General features: G+C 28.6%; 1 protein-coding gene and 1 pseudogene across 2 annotated transcripts; one reads left to right on the top strand and one right to left on the bottom strand.

Moving 5' to 3' along the window:
• Positions 1–8,583: 8,583 nt before the first annotated feature.
• LOC142531879 (uncharacterized) lies at positions 8,584–14,146 on the top strand. 2 transcript variants are annotated; one of them, XM_075638148.1, is made up of 10 exons: positions 8,584–8,742; positions 8,893–9,092; positions 10,195–10,295; positions 10,776–10,871; positions 12,080–12,133; positions 12,403–12,551; positions 12,643–12,760; positions 13,169–13,256; positions 13,570–13,780; positions 13,865–14,146. In XM_075638148.1, the coding sequence occupies exons 2-9, from the start codon at positions 8,915–8,917 to the stop codon at positions 13,764–13,766; spliced, it is 981 nt and encodes a 326-aa protein (XP_075494263.1). In that variant the 5' UTR covers positions 8,584–8,742; positions 8,893–8,914; the 3' UTR covers positions 13,767–13,780; positions 13,865–14,146. The 2 variants fall into 2 exon arrangements, with proteins under 2 accessions (XP_075494263.1, XP_075494264.1); XM_075638149.1 differs by lacking the exon at positions 8,584–8,742 and adding an exon at positions 9,448–9,530 and having other exon boundaries at positions 8,937–9,092.
• Positions 14,147–17,220: 3,074 nt separating this feature from the next.
• On the bottom strand, positions 17,221–20,040 carry LOC142531097 (protein ABIL2-like; annotated as a pseudogene).
• Between the last annotated feature and the right edge of the window lie 24 nt (positions 20,041–20,064).

The raw sequence follows: 20,064 nt of genomic DNA, 5'->3' as shown, positions 1-20,064 counted from the left end.
TAATTACATTTTACAAAAATGATACAAAGCATTATTGGATATAGAAGAAAGATGACCTTATAAATATTTCCTGAGTATTTATTCTATCTATTTTTCTTTATAAAAAAATCCAACTTATATTTTTCAAAGCCTTAGTTTATTATTAAAATTTAACAATATATGACTGAATACATACAGTTTTACTAATTTTAATTATTTTCTGTATTTGTAAAGATCGGAAACTATAACAATTACTTATTTGATGATCTTGCAATTGACGAAGATGTGTTTTATAAATGATGGATATAAGTAAATCAATTATAGATTTATGTAATCTGAAATGACATATCTTTGAAGGTAATTTTTTAAATTATTATGAATAAATTTTTACAAAAATTATTCATTATTGCCCAATATTTCTCCTTATGAGTTATGATTGATTACCAGAAAGGTCAAATTTATTTGTTTTTATTTGTTTGTAGATGAAGTGAACATATATTTTTCACAAAATATTAAATCGAATATGATTTGTTTTATTTTGTAAATCTATAATCTTTCGAATGAGTTATATATACAAGAAGTTTCTCAGAAAAAAAATTAATATATACAAATTTAATACTTGCAATAATATAGTATGAAATATAAAAAAAAATGTTATCGTAATTTTGAATTTTTGTATTTAAATAACATATTGCATAAATATGTTATATCAATAAGAGTTGAACACTTTTTGATAAATATAATAAAATATTAATTAAATCATATTTTGTCAATTGTCTAGAAGATAGAATAACCGAAATTCATTGATTTTATTTGCTTGTATATTAAGTTAAAATATTTACAAAAAATAAATATAATTTGTAGAATACTAAAATAACAAAATTCTTTGGTTTTATTTGCTTGATGAAACAAACTTTTTTTTCCTACAAAACACTTAATTTGTGTGAAGATTTGTAGAGACATCAAATAGAGAAGAATATACATTTCTTCTCATAAGATTTGCTAATGAAGATGACGAGAATATTTTTTTTTCACAGAGTAGAAAAACTGGTGACAAAAAAAATAATAATAAAAGCAATATAAATTGAAAATATAAAAGAAAAAAACATTTGACGCAATAATTAATTTAAGGTTTAAAATATATTATCTATATTATATTTTTATTTTTCATAAATCAATAATACGTGGTAAAATAAGTGGGCAACGTTATGTATTATACTTTTTTCTTCTCTCAAATTTAATTTTAATAACTATTGTGATATCAATTTTATATTATATTTTCTCCAATGTCTAATTTATACAAAATTATAATATTTATTACTACTATGTTTTTTAACAATTATTAATTTATTTAGATTGCATTTGGATAAATTGATTTCAAATTTATGGATTATAATTATAATTTTATTGTTAACAATAAAACAATATATCAAATCTTGAATCTACACATTACTTATTTACATATTATTATTTATATAAAGTAAAATAAATTTCAAATAACATTATTATTGGGTGGACTTGAAAAATATCATAATTAACATGAAATACTACTATATAAACATGAAATGAGTGGATTTGAAGTTTATGATGTTACTTCTCTAAAATAACAAAAATACATTTGAATGTATTGAAATCCATGAATTTGAAATCCTTCCATTCAAGAATAACCTTAGATTTATAACACATAAAATTTTTAAACAAATATCTTTTGCACTCATTTTATAATACATGTAGTACAAATTATATTACATTGAATTTCCTACGGATAATGCTAAAGGTACAACCAATATATCGTACTGCGATATTTACAAAAATTATATCGTGAGATTTTGTTATTATCTAATGAAATTTTATATTTAATTTATAATGAGATTTTAATAAATGAAATTTCTGTATTGATTTTTTTGAATTGTAAGAATTATTGTACAAATTTGGTTGCACATGTAGCATGATTCATTGTCTATCGACTAATATAGAATGAAATCATTAATATATAATTTTTTGTAAATTAATCTCTTCTGATCTCATTTATTTAACAACAATTATTGATAATAGAAATGTATTTTCACGTGCGTCGCACGTGTCTTTAACTAGTATATATAAATATGTCATTTCAATTGTGAATACTTTCACGTCCTTATTAATTATTATGACTTTATTATATATTGTGACTTTATTTGACACCCTTACCCTTATTAATTGTGACTTTATTATCTATTATATATAATAGATATCACACCCTTATTAATTATTATGACTTTATTAAAATGTGTCTTTTCTTTCTCCTTATTCATATTTTAAATATGTGTGATTATTAGTATTTAATTTTTTATGTCTACCCACATTATAATATGTTATTTTTAATCCAATGATTTAGATTTTTATTTATCTTTTCATTATGTAAATTAAATTAATTAAAGTTTAGAAATAACTCATTATCGAATTGTGAATTTTCTTTGGTGTCTTATTAATTTTTTCCCATGTCCTCGTGTGACAGTTAGCTAGAATTTATGTGTTCAAATTAAAATTTTTTGCAACAGATACTTTTTTGTGATTTATATTTATAAATTATTTAAATAAAATATGGTAAAAGATCGTTGGGATTTGATGCGTCAATTTGGGTTGGGTCTGTCAGTTTGGCCTGCACCGCAAAATAATTTAAGTGAGTTGGGTTGAAATTTTGTCGACTCATTTAAAGGTGAGCCAAAATGAGCTCTCATTTAAAGGTGAGCCAAAATGAGCTCGCACGAGTTTATATTAAATATCTGTATATCTAATATTATCGAATTTCAATCATGAAATCTTGATATAAAATGAAAAATATCAGTTTTATTTCAAAATTGTGATGTTATTATCTTGTCTAAAAATTGTGGGTTGTTAAGACATTTTGGCAGTCACTCAAAATTGAATGTCAAAGTTGACATTTGAGTTGTATTTTTATATTCATGACAATATGTTCGTCAACATATTATTTTTAAATTAGTTTTATCAGTATCGTAAGGGGTAAATATGTTTATTATCAACATATTATTTTTAAATTAGTTTTATCAGTATCGTAAGGGGTAAATATGTTTATTACAATATATAAATATTATCATCTCTTTAAATTAATATTCACTTTAATGTTTGACATATTATGGGTCTTGGTAAAATGAGGAATAATAAATTCAAACAAACGAATACACAAAAGTCTGAGGCGAAACCAAAATTAAATGGTAGCAGAAATTAATATATAAATTTTTAGTGAATTTATCGATGTTAAGATGTATAACAAATCTTATATCGTAATATATAAAATTTCAATTTTATAAATAAAATAAATCAAACATATATGAAATATACAAAATTTTATTACATATACAATCAAGTAACTTACTATAACTGTATTTTATTCTACAAGAATTCTTGCCAAACTCAGTTATTGTGGATTTAACAACTATTAAATCAGCAAACTAAAGAACGTGTCAATTAAACTAATTGAGTAATCACGTATTCTTGAATTTCCTAATTAATTTTTTGTCTTGCTAATTTGTTTAATTTAATATTTTAAATTACAAGACACTGTTACTATAACTAAAGACACATTTTTTTAAATGTTCGTAAGGACTCAATCACTAACTCACATGGAAAAAAATTTATCGACATTCTATATTGAAAACATTCTAATTAATTCAACACATTTGTTGAAAATTTTCTAATTAAGTAAGAAAAATTCATTTACAATAATCATATTTAATTTTTTTGGGCTAACTCCATTTATTTTATAAGATATTCATCGTAATTCTTTATTTGTATGTTAATCTTTAAATCTGAATCATGATGTATATTGTTTTTCTAAAAGTTATTAAATAATGATTTAATACATTTATTCGACACTTCAATATTAACATTTTAAAATATATTAATTTTATATTGTTTGTGTGCAACACTTCTAATCATGATTATAACAATTCAATAAAAATTCTAAAAATGAATTAGGTAGAACATAAAAAAAATACACAATTAATCAAAAGAACGAAAATAAAAACTAAATAATTGTCTATTAACTATAAACTACTAATTTCGACTTCTTAATATTGAAGTCGGTGAGAGTGGAGGCCACTATGTACTTAAAAAGATAAAAAGTTAATGTTTGAATGAGTCACACTGCAATGAGACTCATATATATAAGTATCTCACTTGGTCTCACCTTATGTTTTGTCACTGTACAAAGCGAAAGTTTATGCACTATAGTATTCTACATTTTCTTAATTTTTCTCTTGATTTCAAATTTATTTTCATCATCTATTGTTCTTTAAAGATATATTAGAATTTTTTCTAAACATCTAATTTTAAATATGATCAATTAACCAATAATTTTTATACTTTGTATACAATAATAAATAGATTAATATATTTGAAGATAGAAAAAGTAATATATTGAGAAGAATAAAAAAAAATGTTAGAATTAATACTATAATTATCTAATGTCAATATTAAAATTAACATCCTACATTCGAAAATGTGTTTATTGAGGTAAAGATTATGATGATAAACTAAAAATAATAATTTATTTATCATTGTAACGTAATAATAATGTGATCGTTATTCGAAATCAGAAAATGATGTACTTTGACTTTTTTATTAAATTGTATAAATAATTCTTTCAATATTTTTAGTGGATAAGCATGTTAAATCTATTAAAATTAAATAGTAAAATTTAATGATGAATATAAATGTATTAATTCAACTTTCAATTTGGATTTCGAGATTTTGTCAACATTATATAGTAAAAGGTTATTATTTGTTGGGTACAATAATTGATCATGTTGGGTAGAGTAAATGAAATATTGTGCTTGAGTTGTTGTAGTATTTAAAATATTTGATTTGCACTGTTACCATAATCTATAGGTTTTGATAAAACAGTATACGCTTGAGCCTACAATTGTTATCAGAGTCAAGATCGCGACTTTGATTTTCATTGATTGCAATTGATGCAATTATTAGGAGATATATTGTTTGGTATAATAATTGTCCACGATGGGTAGGCGCTTGAGCTGTTGTATGATTTAAAGATTTGACTTGCATAATTACCATCAGTTATAGCTTTTGGTAAAGCGACAAACGTTCGATCCTATATTATTCGATTGTAAAGCTAGAAGAAACATGTTGCATCAACTTTTAGTTTTGAATTGATAATCCCTTACATGTTACTCGATTTTTAAAATTCTTTACAATTTTCAAATATTATTATATATTGAATTATAATTTATCCCTTTCAAATTGGATAAATATACAATAAAACTCGTGTAAATACTATTAACAAAAACATTTAAATGAAATATTGGATTTGTCGATAATCAAAATAAGAAATATACAAATTTTGATCATTGAGTGAGAAATAAGATATTTAAATAAAGTTATAATTGTCACAATGAAATAGTGCACTTACATGCATTTATCACTGTATTTTGCAACTAAATGTCAAAAAAAGTTTCCACATATTATTTTTATATCATATTTAAAATAATTATGAATCCTAATTTTTATTATTTTGAGTTGGCCTTTGTTATGAAAAATCATTATGAATAATTTGAATTTGAAAATTCTTATATCTATGTATATGACATATTAATATATCAACCTAAGTCCATGTAATAAAAAACTACAAAATGAACTTATTCATCTTCAATGTACACAAATTATATAGTAAAAATATATGACATTTAAGACAATGAAGTATAATATATGTTCATATATAACAAATATATAGACAAGAAAAACCATAAATAAAAATATTTTTCTAGATATGAGTATTTATTTATAACTTTTTACAGTGAGTTGGAGAAGATAAAAGAGAAAAAATATTAACTCTTTTGGGTTACACAAAAAAATAAAAATGAAAGAAGTGTTTGTCATCCAATGAATTCAATTTTCAAATTAAATGTATACTATAAAGTTATATTTACCGTTCAAAATTTATAAATGCAATGAATTTCTCAAGATAAGGATACACAAATGTTCCCGTTAATATATTTAAACAATTAGAAAATTAAATATATTATTTTTCTGGAGGTAATACCAATATGCCATTAGTAATTTGATTGTATTAATTATACTTATAATTTAATATGAAATATTAAAATAAGTGTCATAAGAGTCAGTAAAAAGATGACTTATTGTCAAAAATATTATTATTATAAATTGCAAAAAAATGACAATATTTAATCAATATTTTTTTAAATCAATTCATCAATACTTTTTATGCGATGATAGATTGTTATAATCATTAGGGGTGAGCATTCGGTCGGTTCTGTTACCTACCGAACCGAATTAGTCATAACCGGATCGAACCGAAATATTTAGAAATAACCGAACCGACCGAATTAATTTTCATAACCGACTAAAATCGAATCGAATTAAAATCGGTTAATTCGGTTGGTAAACGAATTAACCGATTAGTTTTTAAAAAAATTGTGATTTAAATTTAGTTATGTATGTAATTTTTTTGAACACTATAGTCTACACAAATGCATAAACACATAAAATCACATACATAACAAGTTTTTATTTAGAATTAGGGCTGATTTTAAAATTAAAAATTAAAATATATATCAAAATTGATAAATAATAAAAATTTATTAAAGAATAATATTTATTATATCGGTTAATTCGGTTAGTCGATTTCAAAATTTTGAAAACCGTAACCAAACCGAATTAACCGATATAACCGAATTTTTTTAATTTAAAAAATGAATTTTCGAAATAAATGAACCGAATTTTTGAATTGACTCGGTTCGGTCGGTTAATTCGGTTTAACCGAAATTTTGCTCACCCCTAATAATAATGTGTAGTTTATATGTTATCAAGTATAACTGTCTAATAAATTAAAGGTGAAATTGTTTTCAATTTACACGAAAAAGAATAATAATCAAACAACATTGTGAATAAAAAATTGCATATCATTGATTGTCAAAAAAAAGATTGTAATAATGGAATATTATAATAAAATATATGCATTATTGAGATAATATTACAAATAACAAAAGAAAAAATATGATAAAAACTATATGAGAAAAATTTTAGTAGTCCAAATCTTTTTTTAAAATTAAAAAAATATGTTTTTTTCCAAATTAGTTACATATGCTAATTAACACGAATTGTCAAAATTTACAATACTATTATCATTATCTTTTGTTGAGTTAACTAATTTTATTTCAAATTCTAATTACTTCAACATATGTTTCTCACGTGCAACGCACGTGCATTATTTGTAGTATATATATATATATAGGTCTCTTGTGAGACGATCTCACAATTCTTTATCTGTGAGATGGGTCAATCCTATCGATATTAACAAATAAAAAGTAATACTCTTATCATAAAAAGTAATAATTTTTCATGGATCGCTCAAATAAGAGATACGTCTCATAAAATATGACTCGTGAGACCGTTTTACACAAGTTTTTTATTTATATATTATAATATATATATATATATATATGGGAATGAAAAATATTTTTTTGGTTAATTGAAATTCAGATAATAGATATTGTTTAATTTATATCATAGCATATTGAAAGGTTTTTTGGAAAAAAAATTCAAAAGAAAACCGACCATGGACAGGGGCAACTACCACCACTCTTTTTATCTGCCATTTTTTTCAATGCTAAGATTTCAAAATGTGAAAACCACAAATTTTACATAAAAAACGAGCCAATAAATAATTTCTCAATAACGAAAAAGAAAAATCACCTTTTAATATCTCGTATATAAGATGTATCAGAATATTTTAAGATAACAATACTGTTATGTTAAACGTATACGAGTGATAATAATATTAGGATGAATGGTTTTCTGGAAAATTTTCGTTCATTAAGCTATTAGCATTGCGCCGCTTGATCTAATTGATTAGGTGAGCCGTAAAAGAGTGACACCATATTTTAACGATTAATATTGTTTCTACTAAGGACAATGTCAACGATAGCTAAAGGGTAAGACTAATCTATAAGAGATATGATATAACACTAACACATAAACGCGCACTTCTCCATACTCATGAGCATAACAGTCCGACCAATTAGCACTTAAGTAAATGCATTATGCACTCCTAAAATTGCGTCTTAACTAACAGTTATAGCTTATGGTCAGCAATTGAACTAAAATAGGCAAAAATTAAAAATAGTACACCACAACCAAAATTTGACAAGTCAATTGACTAAATTTCAAATTTGGACAAGTTAATGAACTACAAAAATCATCACCGGGAGCAACATGATTATTCATATTCTTTATCTAATGTAGCAAATTAGTTAAGGACATACAATTTCTTCAAGTTTTAAATAGAATTTAAATTTAAAGTAGTTAAATAAATTAACATAAAAATAAAAAAATCACACACCTTGTTCTCTCAGTCACAAATTTTCTATTTTCTTCAATATTTAAAATTAAATAAATAATAAATTAGAATCGTAATAGATGGATGACCGAACTCAAAACTTGTTCACACGCGCATGTATGTGTGTGTGTGTGTGTATATATATATATATATATATATATATATATATAATCCGACAGCTTGTGAATCTCTTATCTTTCTCGTTTCATCCATTCCTCTCTCCAAAATCCTCTGAATCAAACCCATTAGCACCCCGAAAACAATCAAAGGAGAAAAGAAAAAAATGCAGTTCTGCAGGGTCGGCGGAGCAACGAGCAGCGAAAATGCAATCAATATTTTTTACAGAATCTATGGTGGAGGACCCGTCAAAGTTCTTATGATCATCGGTAACGCATTCGCCCGGATTTTTTACGGAGAATCTCGATATGCTATTTCAAATAATTTTGTTTTATTTCAACGTTTTTTAATATGGGTTTTGGATTTAATTTTACCTGTTCGCTGATTTTTCATATTTTGATCTTTTTTGTGGACTTTAGGATTAGCTGCGACCCACGATTCATGGGACCCACAGATAAAGGTTCTGGTCGGAACGACCATACCCGAACGGTAGTGAATCGGCGGACGGAGATCAGGGCAATGAGAGCTGCGGCAGCGGCGGTTCTGGCGTGGAAGTTTGCGCGTTTGATAATCGTGGAATGGGTCGGAGCTCCATTCCCAGCAAAAAATCTCAATATACGTAATATACTTTATTCATTTATAAATCTTAGCTTTAGTTGAGGATATTTAGTAATTTGCTTGCAATGTTAGATATGAAAGTTTAGCTATTTTTTTACTTTTTATTGTTTTAACTTTTAATTGATATCCGTATACTTTGAATTCCAACTTTATGTTTTATTTTCTATTTTTCGGTGCTAATTTATCTTTTATGAATTGGTGGGAAAATGGAAAAGATCGTTGAATTTTTTTTTTCAAGATTGCATTTTTATGTGTGACCCACACCCACTTGAGTAATTAATACTCGGTTTAAATCTTGTGAGTTGTATCTTTGCAACTATTTAGTGTTATTGAAGAGGATAAGTGTAATTTAACAGGACCAAAATTATGGCAAGAGATGCAATAGCTTTAATGGATCACTTGGGTTGGAAAAAAGCTCATGTTTTTGGCCATTCAATGGGTGAGTTCTTGACTTTTCAGTTTTTAAGCTGGCATTTTTTTGACCAAGTTCTTCTCTTTAGAGGTATGAGTTTAGTGGTTTGGTTTTCATATTGAACATTTTTGAAGTAATGAAATTCGATTTCTCATTAAAGATCAAGTCAAATCATGTCGATCAGAGCACTTGAAAAAGTTCTCTCTTATGTTATTTGATTGACTGAATTCTTAATATTCAAAGTTGTTGAGTCAACCTTGATCATCTACGAATATATTTCAAGTCGACTTCGAGATTTATTCTTTTATAGGCCGCAATCGTTGAGATAGTTGTTGATTTTTTTTTAAAAAAAAAATTCAAATGAAACAACTGTTCGAATAGAGTTTGATGATCCAACTCGAATTCAGACCATTATTTAAGCCCAAATGTTTTTCGAGTTTTGAGTTGAGCAGGAACCTAATTAAAATCGAGCTCGAGTTCTGATGTGAAAAAAAAATAAGTTTTCTTCTTATGGGTTCGTTTGCATCTCCTGCATAGGTTTTGAGTGCTTAAAGCGGAGAGTTCCACAATGTTTCTGTTGTTTTTATTACTGAATATGTTCCCGGAATATTAAATCTACCTCTGTGGAATCAAAACTCTGCATCAAGTGGCTTTCTTGGTCAATATGAGCTCATTTATTTCTATGATGCAGGAGCTATGATTGCTTGTAAATTGGCTTCGATGGTACCTGAAAGAGTTTTATCTTTGGCTCTACTAAATGTAACCGGTGGAGGTTATGAATGTATACCAAAGGTATGCCTCCTCGTAGGATCTGATCTCTTTTGCTTCTAACGATTTGAGTTTGAAATTTTTGCAAGATTTACATGATCGCCGGCCGTTGACTTCATTGTGTTTTGTTTAATTATAAAATTATTATTAGATCATCTCCAGTGTTCTCAACCTTTAGAGAGAAATAATGACTAAGATGGTATCAGAGACTATGATTTCATGTTTGAATTTTTTATGCTTCGTGAAAGTGATTGCGACAGCCTTAGATTTAATCAACAGTCTATGCCTATTAACATATGTGATGTGGTTTTTTTTTTTTTTTTTTTTTTGTGAAAATCGTAGCGGTGTACTCGTTTGAATGTTTTGAAATGAACACAAATGATGATGTATTGTTGATAGCTGTGAAAGGGTTTTGGTCGATACTGATTTCTGAGAATTTTATGTAGTGCATCATATGAACTGGTGTATTTGTGTTAGATGTCAAAATAATTCTTACCTTTACAGATTGATCGCCAAAGTATGTCGATTGCACTTCGTTTTCTGAGGGCAAAAACTCCTGAGCAGAGAGCTGCTGTTGATTTAGATACACATTACTCACAGGTTATATAGTATAATTTTTCTATACACGTCGTATTTTAATTAACTAGCATGATGCACGTGCTTCGCACGTAATATCAATTATATTATAAAAATTAAAAAAAAAATTGATTTTCTAAAAAACAATTTGAATCATTTTGTTATTTATCTGGGCTTAATTTCTTATCATATTAGACGATTTATAAGAACTTATATAACTTACTTTCAAAATTGTTTCCCAAATTAAAATTCAATCAGTTGATTTTATGTTATATAATAAATTGTAATGAAAATAATATATAGAACAAAATGAACTGAAACAAATTTTTTTTTAAAAATTATATATTCAAACACCACATATAAAACATAATAACCTAAAAATCAACCAAATTATGGATTATATCAATGTATAAATCATAATCTATAATAGCGAAACATACTAAAGACAAATAATTATTAATTTAAAATCACTGTGGCTAACTCATAAATATTAAAACAAATGAAATAGTAATATTGATAGTAAAATATAACTCATAATATTTAATTTAACCTCCTAAAGAATTTTTTTACTTTTTATTTTTACAATTCTATATCATGGATAATAAATTCTATATATCAATTTTACGTATAATAACATTGATGACTATTAATTTCTTGTTAAATAAGTTTTAAAATAATAAATAAATCAACATATGTAAAAAAATGCACATTCAAATAAGATTATATGGTAAATATCAAATAAAATCATATAATAATTATTAAATATAGATTTTAAACTATTAATTTGATCTTTACCATTAAAATTTGAAATATAACAGAAGAAATAAATATAGATTTTAAATTATTGGTACTATTTTAACCATTAAAAAATTTGAAATATAACAAAAGAAATAAACTTTCATATATATTTTTATGATATTATACTTTATTACTTAATTAGAAATTGTATTAAAAATATAATTACAAAATTACAATAAATCATTGGAAAAAAAAGTAGATATTAAATTAAAAGGATAAAACATTTAAATGTAGTATAAAGATGAATTATTTGATAAAATTAATTAATATAGGAGTTACATTATATTCTTGAAGTGTGTATAGAAGGTTAATTTTGTAATTGCACAATTGGAAAACAATGCCCTCATCCACACTTTTATAGGTATATAGATAATGTCGTTTTTTTTCAATATGTTGTTTGGACAACTGGAATTTAATGTTTCATTTCTTTGCAGGAATATCTGGAAGAGTATGTTGGACAGAAGACCAGAAGATTAATCTTATACCAAGTAAGGATTGTAAGCAAATTTTGAGTACATAAACCTGACAATGTACCACTTTGTACTTGGAAGCTTAAATGTATTTTCTTCTTTCTGAGTGAATTTCTGTTTTTGAGGCCGTTCAAAAAATTTACTTTGACTGTCATGATTTTAACTCAAATCACTGTGGACGCAATGTACAAGAGTTTGGTTATAGTTTTCCACGTTTCTTGTTGAATTGAATGCAATCCTATACATAAGAATGAAATTGCAATTTATATTATTCTTTCATTCTGCAGGAATATGTAAAGGGCATATCATCAACAGGTATGCAGTCAAATTATGGATTTGAAGGTCAGTTAAACGCTTGCTGGACGCATAAAATGTCAAGAACCGAACTGGAATCTATACGTGCTTCCGGATTTCCTATATCAGTAATTCATGGAAGGTAGCTAAATAATGCTAAATACTTGTTTCTAGAAAAAAAAGTGAGGACAAAATTCTGCTCAACTGACTGACAATTATTCCATATGGTGTAGACATGATGTTATTGCCCAAATGTGCCATGCAAAACGGCTTGCAGAGAAATTGTATCCATCTGCAAGAATGGTAGAACTTGATGGCGGGCATCTCGTGAGCCACGAGAGAACTGAAGAGGTAACATTTCTGCTCCCTATTATTATCATTTATAATATATCCCATGTTGGTATGACAAGGTATTGTAGAGTGGGTATATAGCAATGAAAGACTCCCACTTAAAAGACTAGTGTTTTGGTTTGAACTTTTCTCTTGCGCCACTGTTGCCTAACATCCTGTGTCTCAATTCGGGTAGGTAGTGATGACAGTTTGTTGTCGATAGGAATGTAGTATTACTAGGCTATGAAGTATGACTAATCGAAGCAACCTTGTGAGAAACCTGTAACCATGCTAATCTCAGCTAGGAAAAAGCTAATCCATATATTGTCACGCAAAATATTTTGTCTGAATCCATAGATGACACTCAATCGATATGAAACTCTATTATCGATAAGATGCTTAAATTGTATCTTTTGGTTGAAAGTTCAGGTCAATAAAGCTCTTCTCGAGTTGATAAAGGCATCCGAAAATACAACAAGTCTACACGAGTGGACAAATCTTTCAAGTAAAAGCAACAGTAAGTTATTCATGCATAACTTCTACCTCTTTACTATCACCCGTCCAAATAAGTGGCAGAGGCAGACAGGGGCACAGCAAGCGTGGTCTCCGAGTCGCCTAACAATTTCCTATATACATGTAGATTTTCTTCTATACTTGTAACAAAAAATGATAATTCATCCTCTTTAAATTTTTGAAACATAAAATTTTTAATATTGCCCCTGTTATGATTTTTTGGTTTCACTACCACTGGTCTAAAACATATAAACGACAGACGAATTTACCTTTCTTATTAAAGATCAAGAATCCTTAAAAATGTATACTTTTTGCAGGTTCCAAATCTTCTCGGAACTTGCTATGGAGAGCAATCAATTCATCTGTCATAGTAGAAAGTGCAGAGAAGATACATATTTTCCTAATATATTTTTTCGGTCTCTTTGTATTAGTGTTTCGAGTACATCCGAAGAGCTGCAAGAAGCCTCAAACCAGTAAGAGTTGGATCTGCCCTTACATAAGCCTCTACTGGTAGAGCTTCATCTACTGGTAACTCCTTTTTCTACTGCTGGTAACAAAATAATCATACACGTTTCGATTCATCATGTTATGAAATGGGACGGTTTATTACAGGACGAGGAAAATTCACCTGATGACAAGAAATCTAACGCAAGCTAAATTTTGGGATGAGAGCAATGAGAAGGCTGGTTGATGTTCATCCTGAGTTGCATCTCAGTCACTGGTTTAAGGAAGTGGACCAATCTTGCAACAGCAAAAACTTGCTACTTCTGGCTCCATCTTGAATGAAAATCGTGTATCGTTTTTCTGATTTTTTCTAATCAAATTATGTTGATAAATATCAACTCAATGTATCTAAGTAAATCTCAATGGAATGTCAATTTGTTTAATTGTTTACTTGTATCATCTTCTGAGAAGTTAGTAAATTAGTCTTTTTTCCTTCCTCTGAAGTTAATTAAGTAACTTAGGCATAGTGTGGAACATGAGATAAGGGAAGGATTAATAAATAATCCTCCTTATCCCATGTTCCATGTTTGGTACCTTTTTATAAAGTCCATGATGATATCATAGGCCCTTGATAAATAATTTTTCAGAAGGATAAAATGTCCCTTCTATTAGGTGTGATAATTTTAATTTAATGATAAAATACACTACAAATGACTTAATTGCCCTCAATTTATAAATGATTTTTATAAATCTATGCTAGTAGGTAAAAATTAAAATCAAATAAATATTTTTATATATTATATAATATGATAATTATATAAATGAATTCGAGATAATTATATAAATAATTTTTATAAATATCAATAAAATTATTAGTATCACTCGATTAACCTTAAAAATTGATATTTGAGTTGACTCACAAAATCAAGTGCTCAATTATCATATTATATAATATATAAATTAGGTAAAAAAAATTAAATCATGCAAGCGCTGTCGGCGCAATGAACAGATAAGAAATATGAACTCAAGCAACAACTTTGAAATTATAAAATTTATTATGATAAAGTTAATTTTGTCATTACAATCTAATATATAAATTTAATCACTCTTATTAAAATCATACCAAACATTAAATATAATATCATACATCTTATTTATCTTTAACTTATCCTCATATTATATATCACATGTTTATCTTATCATGTGTATCAAACTATACCTTGGTGGATTCATAAGCAGGAAAATCATATTAAGAACCATCCCAGTACCTTCGCAAAAGTATCACTCATAAGTTGTTTAACATATAAAATGTTAATAAATATGCACAAATTCGAAGAATAAGAAAACAAATTTGTCGTTAGCTCCAAACAATTCAGAAGATTTTCAAACAACATTTAAGTTTGACAGTTTCACATATGATTAGAAGCTCGTGCAAATCATAATAAAGTATAATTTGGCAAAGGATCTCTGAATCAGTGACAACAGTGAACCAATATATGACGTATTGAGTTCAAATCTTACATGTGAATGGGTTGGTATGCGTTGGTTAATTAAAGAGACGAGACGAGGCACACTGCTTTGTCGAAAAATGGCTAAAATTGATAATTCATGACCAAAAAATATAAAAAGAAACGTGCAAGTTACATGTAGAACAAGACTTCGGTCGGTCATGCTAAAAACTATAAAAATCAGATAACTTGGGATAGTGAATTAGAATTTTCTTGTAGAAAAACTCATAAATATAACTTGACAAAGATAATCACCCAGGATCAGTAACATATACTTACATATTTACGCTAGCATGTACATATTTTTTTATCCATCCCAGGATTTCGTCTCCTCTTCCTCTCGCCTGAATTTGTAGATACAACACCACCGTTGATGTGGAGGAGCGGCGAGAGCTGGCGGCGGAGCTCTAAGCATAAAGAGAGATTTTGTAAGTGAAAGCATATAATATGCATGTGTATTGATTCATATAAATAGGAGTAATATACCATACGAATATTCTATTATGCTTGTTTGTCCAGCAAGTTTAGCCAAACAAGCTACAGCCCGTGGAATCCTATTCCAAACAAAAAAAAAAAAAAGAAATATATTTATTTATTCTTCTAATTAAGGGAATCATTCGCCCAGTCAAGAATATTATTACATTTTGCATAGCTGCATAATGAGATATATTTTTTTCAAAAAATAATTTTGAATATTGTTAAGCAGACTATAAACCTTTTAAAAAATAAAAATAAAAACACTAATTTAAATTTAAATTTAAATTTGGCTTTAAAAGACTAAAGATGCCATCAACTTATATGAAATAAATACTCAATAAATTATTTGAATTTCTAAGCTCACCTAAAATATATTTTTATCCATCAAACAAAATATATATTTTGATTAAACCGTGGCAAATGGCTAATGTTGTCACGTCCCGAGTCCGGGCTCGCGGCTGCGTGACTGCACACTGGGCCTCTATAGCAACTACTTTGTATTCATGTTCGTTTTACGAAAATGATTAATCCAAGTCCATTGTAAGTCATTTTAAACTCATTTTAAATCTTTCATTTTTAATATGTGGGACAAAGGTATCACAATCACCCCTCCTTCAGAACGCGACGTCCTCGTCGCGGCCTAACCCTCGATCCACCAGCGTCGATAATCTAGAGGTGACTCCTACAGGTTCAAGAGATGGCTCCCGTCATATAGCACTTTGCCCCGCATGTTCAAGAGGTGGCTCTCATGCACGTAACACTTTGCCCCGCATAGCACTTATTTCTCGATGTTCCATACCGGTGACCGGCTCTGATATCATTTTGTCACGCTCCGAGCCCGGGCTCGCGCCTGCGTGACTGCGCACAATGAGCCCCTGTAGCAACTACTCCGTATTTGTCTCGCTTTACGAAAATGATTAACTCAAATTGCTATAAAAGTCCATTGTAAACTATTATAAACTTATTTTAAATATTTCATTTTTAAGATGTGAGACAAAAATATCACAAATGTTATTTGTATTCCATAAATTCTTATGTACAAAATCGTTTGGCATGTTCCAATATATATAACTTGGTTAAAATGAAAGTATAATATTTAACGTAAATCAAACGATATTAAAATTATGTATAAAAAAGCTCACAAATGGATTGACCAAACATACTACCACACCACGAAGACTCAACAGTACATCGAAAGTTTTTTTTCCCACAAAAACTTTCGTGAGACGTTCCCACGAGTTAATTTTATAAGACAAATATTTTATTTAGATCATTTATGAAAAATTACGAATAAAAATCCGTAAAATCATCGCACAAAAGTCATAAATTTTGTGATGCTTGCATTAACATTTATAAATTTATTTTAGGATAAATTACAATTACAATAAATATTGCAAAACCAAGATGTGAACCTGAAGGCTAATGAAGAAAACAAAAATCATACAACTCTTCCAATGGAACTCCAAGAAAAGGTAAAAAGAATGGCAAAATGCTAATTAGAGGATGATTGAATTGATACATGCATAATTTCTTTTCATCCCCCACATTTTTCCATTAGTATTCATCCAAATAAGTATACAACGTATCATCTTTCTTGATTTCCGTCGATCCTGAGCAACGATTTGAGCAGCCGTTTGCTCTTGCTAGGATACTGTTCGTTTTCTTTGGTACTTTCTTTTCCTACGCGAATTCGCATGAAGTGATTTCCGAGGTCAGAGATATACTGCAAATTTTACCAATTAGAAGAAGCACAAGCGTTAATACGAGATCATAAATGAGCAGATAAAACCAATGAAGAGAAGAAGGATCTTGTTCGTGTTACGTTTGTCTTCCAAGAGAGGGGTTTGGGGTAGTGATCGGCTACGATTTGGGGTGGTTGGATTTGAACTTTTTGGGGTTGCGGGGCTTACTCGAGAGGGAACGGTACGTAGACGTGGAAACGGTGCGGTGATACTGTTCTTTTTTCTGGTAACAACAAACCAAAAAAAAAAAAGCCTGATCATCACCATTAATTCTTGAAAATGAAGACTAATCTTTCAATTGATATAGAAAGTAGTGATGAACCCAAATCTTTACCAGGCATGTTGGAGAATGAAAAACTTCCAAATCTTTGGGGAAGTTTAGGAGAAGGTAACGTTGAATGCCCTTTACTGCGAAAGCAAACAGCATAAAGTTGTGTGAATGAGAAGGGCGGGGGCCTTATACAAGGAGGGGGTAAATGACCATTTAGATGGGGGAATTACCATGATTCAGTATAGAATTTCAGAAAATTGATTAAACATAAATTTAAATTTTTTCTTTTGTCCAGAGGCCGCATGTTGAATCGGCCCCAGTAACTATGAAATTTTGATGAGGTAAAACTTGATTGATGATGATTTGGTGAGCACATAACTAACCTGATTACAGCTGGTGGAGGTTTCGTAATCGTTGCTCGTATAGCTGCAAGTTATATTATCTCGTGAGAACTAAAAATTACGATGGAAGGTAACACAATGCATCGAAATTGACATGAAATGAGAGATACAACTACCGTTCTTGAATTGGGGCCAGTTATCACCATCATCCAGGTTGCATCCTTGGTATTTCGACTTTGAGCGAATGGCTCCATCCACAGTCTCTCCCACTAAACAATAGGAAATAAATTTTATGCATAAGAAAATTTATTTAACATTTTATAATCGAAAATAATCCAACATGTAGTATATTATAATAATTTACTCGGGAGGATGTATCTTCTTGTGGTACTTTGGAGTTGTGATCACTAACGACTGCTGTGAAAGACCTTCCCGATCAATATAATCTTGGCATGTCCGAAGTCTCTAAATTATAGCATAAAAACATTCAAGATTCAGCACGAAACAAATGCTACATCAGTGGAGATCTATGCAAAAAAGATGGATACACAAGTTATACAATTAGCATGTTAGGAGATGTTATATCTCAATTCACAGAATCCAGAGAATATTACGTAAATGGTAGTAGAATGAATATCTGGTTTATAGACTACAAATATCTGCTATAGACTACAAATATATGATGTTAATATTCTAAAATCAAGAATTTCAACATAGTAGCAGCTGTAACGAAAAATTGCATCACCTGCTCTATGCAAGACACACGAAGCTCTGTTCGAGTAACTTCATCAACCTTTTCATCCAACAAATCATTAACCTTATATGTCACTGAGCCCAAATGATCCACCGTATTGACAAGAGCTTTAATAGCATAATCTTTCAATGTATTCACCACTCTACATAATCAGTAATATTTTGGGAGGCTAGAACTTGAGAAAAAACTTTCTTGGAGTTGGAGCGGATATTATGTTAAAGGAAGACTCAAAATAGATCTCTTCAATAATCTATTATAACAACTCACATATGCTTTTGGTTATCCTTGGTATAGGACAACTCAAAGTATTCTGCTGCCGAGTACAGTTGTTTGCTAAGATTCTTCAAGTCCTACAGAAATAAGCGAAAAAAAATATCTATTTATGTATCTAAACTTCAAAGACAGGCCAAAATAAAAAACTGCAAAGTACATATCTGATACGCCATTGCAAAACACATTGTCAAACGGTAGACATTTAAACAGCTATATTGTATTTATACTATGGTTATGGAATTCTTCGATTCCAAAAATTTCAATCCAAATGCAAGCTTTTCTTCTTTCCTCCTCAAACCAGAAAGAACTCAAATGGACATTGTCCGTTAACAGTAACAAACACAGGAGCAACTGTGGAGAGCAAGAGTAGGGGTAATTGACTCCCGTTAGATAAAGAAATATCAAACATTTGTACTAAACTAGTTTCAACCCCTAGACTAAATTCCTGGATCCGCACTTTCATACACATGAACAGGATAAACAAGCTGAGAAGAGAGGTCTTCACCGCAATGCAATTTCACAACAATTCATAATCAACCTTTGATAAATATAAATTATCGCACTAGTTTCACACGAATTCATAATTCATTTACAATTAAACCAATTTACAATGGATCCGCCATCATCACAAAATCAATGTAAGCATTTATTTGACTAGTATACGATTAAATCAGCAATGAAATTCTACTGAATAGTAAGGACCACCAAATAGATGAACATCAAAGAATTATAAAAGTAACAATAAATCACCTTCAAACTATCAGAAAAGAGCATACTCTGCTGCATGTAGACCTCATCATAATTGGCTGGTTCACGGGAGAATTGCATTGAAGCAGTTGCAGTCATTGTCTCCATCAAATCGGAATAACTAAAATGGTAGCTGTAAGGTCTTTTTCTACACTGCATCAACCATTCCCACCAATATAACATAATGATGAAAATGTGCTTTAAATCTCATTCAATGAAGTTGAAAAAATTTGCACAACTTGTACAGTCAAATGT

The sequence above is a fragment of the Primulina tabacum genome, chromosome 17 (assembly GCF_025594145.1).
Source record: "Primulina tabacum isolate GXHZ01 chromosome 17, ASM2559414v2, whole genome shotgun sequence".
Taxonomy (NCBI): Eukaryota; Viridiplantae; Streptophyta; class Magnoliopsida; order Lamiales; family Gesneriaceae; genus Primulina; species Primulina tabacum.
Note: the sequence above shows the minus strand (reverse complement) of the source record. Positions and strands in the feature narration are given on the sequence as shown.

What these genes read in the sequence shown, in the direction of transcription:
- LOC142531879 (XM_075638148.1), top strand. Translation starts at nt 8,915, where the DNA reads ATGGGACCCACAGATAAAGGTTCTGGTCGGAACGACCATACCCGAACG. An exon ending in TAGATACACATTACTCACAG is followed by an intron (nt 10,872 to 12,079) that starts GTTATATAGTAT and finishes ATTTCTTTGCAG; the next exon opens with GAATATCTGGAAGAGTATGT. An exon ending in GAAGATTAATCTTATACCAA is followed by an intron (nt 12,134 to 12,402) that starts GTAAGGATTGTA and finishes TTCATTCTGCAG; the next exon opens with GAATATGTAAAGGGCATATC.